Here is a 10,681-nt window from a genome sequence, read left to right as displayed (position 1 = left end):
CTCACACGATCGCTGTTTACGGAATCCATGTTGATTCCTACAGAGTAGATTCTGGGTTTCCAAAAACGACATGATACTGGAGCAAAAAACATGTTCTAAAATTCTACAACAGATCGACGTCAGAGATATAGGTCTATAGTTTTGCGCATCTGCTCGACGACCCTTCTTGAAGGCTGGGACTACCTGTACTCTTTTCCAATCATTTGGAACCCTCCGTTCCTCTAGAGACTTGCGGTACACGGCTGTTAGAAGGGGGGCAAGTTCTTTCGCGTACTCTGTGTAGAGTCGAATTGGTATCCCGTCAGGTCCAGTGGACTTTCCTCTGTTGAGTGATTCCAGTTGCTTTTCTATTCCTTGGACACTTATTTCGATGTCAGCCATTTTTTCGTTTGTGCGAGGATTTAGAGAAGGAACTGCAGTGCGGTCTTCCTCTGTGAAACAGCTTTGGAAAAAGGTAACAATCCATGTAACAATCCATGTAACATTATCCATGTATCGGTGCGTATTCACGATCGCCATAGCAACGGAAGCGTATAGTGTGAAAGCAGTTTCACCCATCGTGGTCTCACGGTCGCGTTCTCGCTTCCCGAGCACGGGGTCCCGGTTTCGATTTCCGGCGGGGTCAGGGATTTTCACCTGCCCCGAGATGGCTGGGTGTCTGTGCTGTCCTCATCATTTCATCATCATTCATGCAAGTGGCAAGACTGGACTGAGAAAAGATTGGGAATTTGTACGGACGCTGATAACCGCGCAGTTGAGTGTCCCACAATCCAAACATCATGATCATCATCATTATCATCATCACCCATCGCTCTGTGTCCCACCAACGGTGTATGTAGTCACTACAACAGAACACACACACACACACACACACACACACACACACACAGTCACTCATACATATAAATCCACAACACAAGGTGGTGTGGGAAACATCTCAGTATAAAAGGCTCAGAATAGGCAAAATGCAAATAACACTAAATGAAGATAGCTGAGTGATTTTATAACAGCACGGTATGTATAAACTTGTAGCCATATTAGATGTAAATAAGTTGGAAAACAGTAATGCTAGACAAAGCGGTAGACAAGTTTACTTCCATATCTTCTTAAGCTCGCTTCTCCGATGCCAGGTTCCCTACCACAAATTGTTCAGTGGAGCATTCTCTATGTCCTGTTACAGTTTTCCACGGTCCTACGGAAACACCCTGCATACCCTCCACTGTTAGTGCTGCCACCTGCCATCTGTGACCTATTATTGCATTCTGACGTCGAAAATACGTTGTGGTCACATTAATGTGACTCCACCGTTTATAAAATTTCGTCTTTTGCAATACTACCTGATGTTGCAGTTTTAAAGCCTAGCAGTCTAAAATGTGATTAGTCTACAGCCTTTAGTGATGATGACGATGAAGTCCCATACTCCGAGGAGCGTAGGGAACAATGCGCGAGACACGCACCGGCGACTAGGCAAGGTCATAGCGGAGGTGGTTGCCATTGCCTTCCTCCGACCGTAATGGGGATGAATGATGATGATGAAGACAACACAAGAACACCAAGTCATCTCGACGCAGGGAAAAATCCCTGACCCAGCCGGGAATCGAACCCGCGACCCCGTGCGCAGGAAGCGAGAACGCAGCATTCAACTATGATTGGGATTACAGCGTCTCACAATGGACACAGTAATCTGTAGAATGTGCGTGAACATGTAATTGATGCATGAGCCATGAACCAGTTGACGAATTGGTAAAAGTGGTTACTAAATGTGTGGCCTTAAGTTTACCGTTGTGAGAGCGGTGAAGTGGCTAGGCAGGCTTACCCAGGACGTGGACGGAGTCGGTGTTCTGCAGCGGGTTGTCGGACAGGTCCAGCCGCTGCAGCTCGGCCAGCGCCTGCAGCCCGGCCGGCACGTCCTGCAGCGAGTTGTGGTGCAGCACCAGAGAGCGCAGCCGCGGCACCAGCCCAAAGTCCGCTGCCAACACAACAGCACCACGGTCACCACCCATTGCATCCCGTCCCACCGTCCCACAGGGCAGCCGTGCCGCAGCTGCAGTCCGGCGCTACGGCTTAACAGCTTCGGTAACAATCTGTACTCAGGCGATCTTGGTAAATTAGCCAATGGCAATAGCAGTTCAAAGCATAACTGGGATAGCAACCAGAGCCAAAAAATGAGACGGTACAAACGAATGTAACCGCTTCCCAACTCTTTGAACACATCCTGCCTTAATCTACACATCTGGAATGTGACATTGGCTGTATCCAGAATGAGATTTTCATTCTGCAGCGGAGTGTGCGCTGATATGAAACGACGAGACGAGGTACTGGCAGAAGTGAAGTTGTTGAGGACGGGGCGTGAGTCGCGCTTGGGTAGCTCAGTCGGTAGAGCACTAGCCCGCGAAAGGCAAAGGTCCCGAGTTCGACTCTCGGTCCGGCACACAGTTTTAATCTGCCAGGAAGTTTCGTCATTGACTGTGTCTGATCGAAAAGGATGTACACGCTTACTAGTCGACATCTTTTGACTGCTTGAACTCTCCTGACTGACTTCCCATGTGGTGTACGAATGTCTGCGAACAAATTTTGTAAAAAACTTTTTTCTTCTTCAAAACATTCTAGAGACTGTCTTGAATACTTGATTTAGAGATGTTAGTTCGTTGCCCCATCACTGGTACTGGGCAGTCTAGTTGTTGCCCCCTGTTGTGGTAAAATTGTAAAAAGTTGCGACAACGTGACACCAAGACTCTGCTGACAGCCTTTTGCCTGAAGATGACGAGTAGGAAGTTCACCGAAACGTTGGTTGTTGACGTCACGACTCGTCTACAACCCGAGAAGATTCATCAATGTTCAAAAATATTTTATAAAATATCTGTTATATATTGTAAATTGTTACTTATTATGTATTATAAATTGTATAAGTCTAGTAAGTAGCAAATATAGATCAGGAACCAACAGTGATTTAAAAAAAATGGAAAGAGGTTCAAATGGCTCTGAGCACTATGGGACTCAACTGCTGAGGTCATAAGTCCCCTAGAACTTAGAACTACTTTAACCTAACTAACCTAAGGACAACACACACATCCATGCCCGAGGCAGGATTCGAACCTGCGACCGTAGCGGTCGCGCGGTTCCAGACTGTAGCGCCAGAACCGCTCGGCCACCAGCGGCCGGCATGGAAAGAGGGAAACGGGTTATGACAATACAATGAACATATTAATAACGGAAATATATTCGTGAAAAGAAACTGCGATAATTGTGAAAATGTAAAAATTTTTCGATCAGTTTTCGTATAATTTTTTATAGAAGAAATCATGATTGCCTTTCTTTGTGAGCATTGACTTCCTGCGATTAACGTTTCATAACTGGGACTCACAGTCATGTAAATATTTTTGAAATCATGTTTTCGCCAGTGACTTTTAAACTTTTTTTTCCGCTATTGCAATTTCAGCCTTAGGCCATTATCAAGTACAGATGTTTTGGCTTCAACCCATGTCAACTTTATACACGCCGACACATTTATATTTCGCTGTTATTAGTGACGGTGGAACAAACATGTGTATGTACATACTGTGCTGTTTTACGATATATGGACATGTGTGCTCGCACTACTTAGCAGCGCTACGAATGTATACAACAGCAATTAACAACGACATATAAATGTGTCAGCGTGTATAAAGTTGACATGGTTTAAAGCCAAAACATCTGCACTTGATAATGCCCTAACCCCGAAATTGCAACACTGGAAATAAAAAGCTTAGCAGTCACTGGCGTAAACATGATGTCTTTCAAAAATCTTCCTGCGATGCTCTTGGCAGGAGAAGTTATTGGTGTGCGCAGGCCCTCCTGCCTGTTGTCACTTGAGTTCTCGATAACGGACTTCAGACGCGCGAACGATGTGAACGCCAAACGTCGAGAATGTACTGATTGCTGTGTAGATCTTTTAGGCTATCATAACATCATATTACCTAATGTTTTCCATAATAGTTAATTCTCGTATTTATGAGACCTTGCCATTTGAGTATTTTTGGAACCTTATAGCTTTTACAAATTTTTATTTTTCGTATTCACAACTAGTGAGCTCAGATCTGCAGTTATGTTAAAGTTATATTTGTATTAAGTAACTTTTTTATTAATTTAAAGTTGGGACCATAACACTGTTTCCCTTTTAAAACTTTTTGAGTCATTCTCATTGCTTTAACACAATTGAATAATCGGTGTAGATCACCGCCATCTGCAAATACTAATTATTCATTGTGTTGTTAGCAGTGCTCTGTTCTAATTAACGTGGTGAAAATAAATTTTTGTGTCCTCAGATGCATTCAGTATTCCACTTCAGCAGCCCATGTGCCCTGCTAACCAATCCTATACCTCTCCAGTTGGTAAAAACTATTTATTCACAGAATTTCACTATTCCACCTTGGGCCGCGTGGTAGCTTTCAAGTGGAGTACTGCGAAAATTGTGCACTGCATTACTGACAACTTGAGCACAAGCAGTTGTTTGACGTTAGTTATGCATAAGGTGACAACAATGTTGACAAGATTACGACATATGTACAGATAACATATACAAGGTAAACATATATATATATATATATATCTATATGGATTTATACAAGTTGATAATAGCCATATGGCCAAAATTGTAATATGGGACTTTATGAATAAATACTTTTTAAACAGGTGGCCATGATATCATTAATAGCAGTGTCTCAATCGATTACGATTTTTTAAATTTATTTATTACTTCATTCGAATTGCGTCTTTCTAGCGGTGCTACTAGCACCACCCTTATGCGAATGGTGTGAAACTTGAACGTACATCATCTTTCACATGCAGAAACACGCTTAGCATCTTTCATTTATGTCACAGAACTCCTACTTGGTGTTGCGATTTTTAGGACGACAGTCCCGCTGGGTTCTGTTGTATATCAGTTTATTTTTGCTTTTGGCGCTAACACGGTCAGTGAATTGTTATATATATTAATTTGCCCATCTATAACTGTCTTAGTCATTGCAACCCCTTTGTATGTGGGATTTTTTTTTTAAATATTGCAGTGTTGCAGCTGTTTATTCCAGTGATATTTTAAGTTGTTTGATGTTTGCTATTTCATGCCCAGACTTCATTAGATGCTCCAGAACGGTTGACTGACTATTTTAATAGTTCCTGCTTCATGGCATGGATAGGGACTGCGACTGCTGTGTTCGGACGTGGGCTGAGTTGGCATCCCTTCGCTCCCAACATCAGGCAGTGTTGGCTTCGGTCACACAGCTTGAGGCTGTTGCCAATGGGCATCACTGTGGGAGTCCAGATGGAGGTTTGGCGGGGACGGCCAGCTTGTCCCACGCATCCCCCGATCGGACTACTGCTGTGGCTGCCCGGGATACTGCCCACATTGAGGCTGACCCCTCACCCGTGGTAGAGTGGGAGGTCGTCTCGAGGTGTGGCAGGGGGAAAAAGACATTCCGGAGGGCTGAATAGAAGGCCTCTCCAGTTTGTCTGACGAACCGGTTTCAGGCTCTGTTTCCGGCTGACACTGATCTTCGGCCGGACATGGCTGCTTGTCCTGTTCCAGAGGCCGTCCCTCAGTCTGCAAGATCCGGCGGTCGCAGAGGGTGGGCTTACTGGTAGTTGGGAGCTCCAACGTCAGGCGCGTAATGGGGCCCCTTAGGGATATGGCAGCAAGAGAGGGGAAGAAAACCAATGTGCACTCCGTGTAGATACCGGGGGAAGTCATTCCAGATGTGAAAAGGGTCCTTCCGGATGCCATGAAGGGTACAGGGTGCACACATTTGCAGGTGGTCGCTCATGTCGGCACCAATGATGTGTGTCGCTATGGATCGGAGGAAATCCTCTCTGGCTTCCGGCGGCTATCTGATTTGGTGAAGACTGCCAGTCTCGCTAGCGGGATGAAAGGAGAGCTCACCATCTGCAGCATCGTCGACAGAACTGACTGCAGACCTTTGGTACAGGGTCTGAATCAGAGGCTGAGACGGTTCTGCGACTGTGTGGGCTGCAGATTCCTCGACTAGCGCCATAGGGTGGTGGGGTTTCGGGTTCCGCTGGATAGGTCAGGAGTCCACTACACACAGCAGGTGGCTACACAGGTAGCAGGGGTTGTGTGGCGTGGACTGGGTGGTTTTTTAGGTTAGATGGCCTCGGGCAAGTACAGAAAGGGCAACAGCCTCAAAGGGTGCGGGGCAAAGTCAGGACATGTGGGGACCAAGCAGAAATCGGTATTGTAATTGTAAACTGTCGAAGCTGCGTTGGTAAACTACTGGAACTTCAAGCGCCGATAGAAAGCACCGAAGCTGAAATCGTTATAGGTACGGAAAGCTGGCTGAAGCCAGAGATACATTCAGCCGAAATTTTTACAAAGGCACAGACGGTGTTTAGAAAGGATAGATTGCATGCAACCGGTAGTGGCGTGTTTGTCGCTGTTAGTAGTAGCTTATCCTGTAGTGAAGTAGAAGTGGACAGTTCCTGTGAATTATTATGGGTGGAGGTTACACTCAACATCCGAGCTAGGTTAATAATTGGCTCCTTTTACCGACCTCCCGACTCAGCAGCATTAGTGGCAGAACAACTGAGAGAAAACCTGGAATACATTTCACATAAATTTTCTCAGCATGATGTAGTCTTAGGTGGAGATTTAAATTTACCAGATATAGACTGGGACACTCAGATGTTTAGGACGGGTGGTAGGGACAGAACATCGAGTGACATTATACTGAGTGCACTATCCGGAAATTACCTCGAGTAATTAAACAGAGAACCGAATCGTGGAGATAACATCTTGGACCTACTGATAACAAACAGACCCGAACTTTTCGACTCTGTCAGCGCAGAACAGGGAATCAATGATCATAAGGCCGTTGCAGCATCCATGAATATGGAAGTAAATAGGAATATAAAAAAAAGGGAGGAAGGTTTATCTGTTTAGCAAGAGTAATAGAAGGCAGATTTCAGGCTACCTAACAGATCAAAACAAAAATTTCTGTTTCGAAACTGACAATGGCGAGTGTTTATGGAAAAAGTTCAAGGCAATCGTAAAATGCGTTTTAGACAGGTACGCGCCGAGTAAAACTGTGAGGGACGGGAAAAACCCACCGTGGTCCAACAACAAAGTCAGAAAACTACTGCGAAAGCAAAGAGAGCTACACTGCAAGTTTAAACGCAGCCAAAACCTCTCAGACAAACAGAAGCTAAACGATGTCAAAGTTAGCGTAAGGAGGGCTATGCGAGAACCGTTCAGTGAATTCGAAAGTAAAATTCTATGTACCGACTTGACAGAAAATCCTCGGAAGTTCTGGTCTTATGTTAAATCAGTAAGTGGCTCGAAACAGCATATCCAGACACTCTGGGATGATGATGACATTGAAACAGAGGATGACATGCGTAAAGCTGAAATACTAAACACCTTTTTCCAAAGCTGTTTCACAGAGGAAGACCGCACTGCAGTTCCTTCTCTAAATCCTCGCACAAACGAAAAAATGGCTGACATCGAAATAAGTGTCCAAGGAATAGAAAAGCAACTGAAATCACTGAACAGAGGAAAGTCCACTGGACAGGACGGGATACCAATTCGAGTCTACACAGAGTACGCGATAGAACTTGCCCCCCTTCTAACAGCCGTGTACCGCAAGTCTCTAGAGGAACGAAAGGTTCCAAATGATTGGAAAAGAGCACAGGTAGTCCCAGTCTTTAAGAAGGGTCGTCGAGCAGATGCGCAAAACTATAGGCCTATATCTCTGACATCGAGCTGTTGTAGAATTTTAGAACATGTTTTTTGCTCACGGATCATGTCATTTCTTGAAACCCAGAATCTACTCTGTAGGAACCAACATGGATTCCGGAAACAGCGATCGTGTCAGACCCAACTCGCTTTATTTGTTCATGAGACCCAGAAAAAATTAGATACAGGCTCCCAGGTAGATGCCATTTTCCTTGACTTCCGGAAGGCGTTCGATACAGTTCCGCAATGTCGCCTGGTAAACAAAGTAAGAGCCTACGGAATATGAGACCAGCTGTGTGGCTGGATTGAAGAGTTTTTAGCAAACAGAACACAGCATGTTGTTATCAATGGAGAGACGTCTACAGACGTTAAAGTAACCTCTGGCGTGGCACAGGGGAGTGTTATGGGACCATTGCTTTTCAAAATATATATAAATGACTTAGTAGATAGTGTCGGAAGTTCCATGCGGCGTTTCGCGGATGATGCTGTAGTATACAGAGAAGTTGCAGCATTAGAAAATTGCAGCGAAATGCAGGAAGATCTGCAGCGGATAGGCACTTGGTGCAGGGAGTGGCAACTGACACTTAACATAGACAAATGTAATGTATTAGGAATACATAGAAAGAAGGATCCTTTATTGTATGATTATATGATAGCGGAACAAACACTGGCAGCAGTTACTTCTGTAAAATATCTGGGAGTATGCATGCGGAACGATTTGAAGGGAATGATCATATAAAATTTATTGTTGCTAAGGCTTGTGCCAGGTTGAGATTCATTGGGAGAGTCTTTAGAAAATGTAGTCCATCAACAAAGGAGGTGACTTACAAAACACACGTTCGACCTATGCTTGAGTATTGCTTATCAGTGTGGGATCCGTACCAGGTGGGATTGACATAGGAGATAGAGAAGATCCAAAGAAGAGCGGCGCGTTTCGTCACAGGGTTATTTGGTAAGCGTGATAGCGTTACGGAGATGTTTAGCAAACTCAAGTGGCAAACTCTGCAAGAGAGGCGGTGTAGCTTGCTGCTCAGGTTTCGAGAGCGGTCGTTTCTGGACGAGGTATCGAATATATTGCTTCCTCCTACTTATACCTCCCGAGGAGATCACGAATGTAAAATTAGAGAGATTCGAGCGCGCACGGAGGCTTTCCGGCAGTCGTTCTTCCCGCGAACCATACGCGACTGGAACAGGAAATGGAGGTGATGACAGTGGCACGTGAAGTGCCCTCCGCCACACACTGTTGGGTGGCTTGCGGAGTATAGATGTAGATGTAGATGTTCATTTTTGTTTTCTGTGAATTGGTTTGAAATTTCTGCTAATGTTCAACTACATATAGTTTCGCCGCTACCAGGGAAAGGATCACACACAAATCGAAGTGGAACTAAAAGCTGTTAAAGAAATGAGTAGCTTGTGCTGCAAAACTTGTTTTTAATCTAATACTAGGATAGCGATACCAAAATCTTTTCATGCAGATGATGCAATTGACAAGAACTCTTGTATCCCATATCTACTACAATGTACGAGGTGCGGCTAGAAAAAAACTGGACTGATGCTGGAAAAAAACATTTATTTACAATTTCATGTTATCTCCTTCAATGTACTCTCCTCCTCGGTCTCTACACCGCTCCATATGAATTTTCCACTGTTCATAGCAATGCTGCAGATCATTTTCGGTAAGTCCATACATTACTTCCGTCGCTTTTTCTTTTACTGCTTCAACAGTCTCAAATCTAGTTCCTTTCAAAGCTGACTTGACTTTAGGGAAAAGAAAAAAGTCACAGGGGGCCAAATCAGGTGAGTAGGGTGGATGATCTAAGATGGGAATGTTGTGTTTTGCCAAAAACGTCTTCACTGACAACGCACTGTGAGCTGGGGCATTGTCTTGGTGAAGGATCCATGACTTTTTTCTCCACAAATCGTTCCGTTTTCTCCGTACCCGCTCACGTAGGGTAGCCAGGACGCTAATGTAGTAATGCTGATTCACTGTTTGTCCCTCTGGTACCCAATCAATGTGCACAATCCCTTTGATGTCAAAAAAAAAAAAACAATCATCATTGCCTTGAATTTCGATTTTGACATTCGTGCTTTTTTTTGCGTGGAGAACCAGGAGTTTTCCAATGCATCGATTGGCTTTAGTTTCGGGATCGTAAGTAAAAAACCACGATTCATCGCAAGTAATAACATTTTGTAAGAAGGTGGGATCACTTTCAATGTTTTCCAGGATGTCAGAACAAATCATTCTTCGGCGTTCCTTCTGTTCAATTGTGAGACACTTTGGAACCATTTTTGAACACACTTTGTTCATGTTGAAACTTTCATGAAGAATCTGCCTAACACTTTCCTTGTCAACTCCTGTTAACTCAGACACTGCTCTGATTGTTAAACGGCGATCTTGTCGAACAAGCTTACCGATTTTTTCAATGTATGCATCAGTTTTTGCTGACAATGGTCTGCCAGTGCGAGTGTCATCACTGGTGTCTTCGCGGCCATCTTTAAATCGTTTAAACCACTCAAACGCTTGTGTTCGCGATAAACAATCATCGCCGTACACTTTTTGTAACATTACAAACGTTGCACTTGCAGATTTTCCTAGTTTGAAACAAAATTTGATGTTAACACGCTGTTCATTCTGTACACTCAACATTTTCCGACGCACAGACAAAACGTCAACTACTTAAAACAGACGCCACGGGCGAAGTGAGTGCAGGAGGCAGGTGAAACTCGAGCAGTAGGCGGAGCGAGAGTCACGTGACAGGCCACGCGACTTTCAGCCTTATTGCATTCGTTTTATTGTTTCACCAGTACTAGTCCGGTTTTTTTCTAGCCACACCTCGTATTATATAGACATATGTGTAGCTGGATGGACGTAATGACGCGTTGCTGCACATGTTGGTTATAACGTATCGGTGGTGTGTCACTGTTTCAGTAGTAGCCTGTGGAACATTGCCATACTGT

The 10,681-nt window shown here is 44.4% G+C and overlaps 1 protein-coding gene across 1 annotated transcript in view; it reads right to left on the bottom strand.

The window, feature by feature from the left end:
- Window positions 1-1,802: 1,802 nt before the first annotated feature.
- LOC126252164 (uncharacterized) overlaps window positions 1,803-10,681 on the bottom strand; it is a 193,808-nt gene continuing 184,929 nt past the window's right edge. Inside the window, exon 6 of the mRNA XM_049953032.1 lies at window positions 1,803-1,969. Coding sequence (XP_049808989.1) covers window positions 1,803-1,969 — 167 coding nt within the window. The remainder of the gene's footprint in view (window positions 1,970-10,681) is intronic.

Source organism: Schistocerca nitens, chromosome 4, assembly GCF_023898315.1.
Source record: "Schistocerca nitens isolate TAMUIC-IGC-003100 chromosome 4, iqSchNite1.1, whole genome shotgun sequence".
Lineage (NCBI taxonomy): Eukaryota > Metazoa > Arthropoda > Insecta > Orthoptera > Acrididae > Schistocerca > Schistocerca nitens.
Note: the sequence above shows the minus strand (reverse complement) of the source record. Positions and strands in the feature narration are given on the sequence as shown.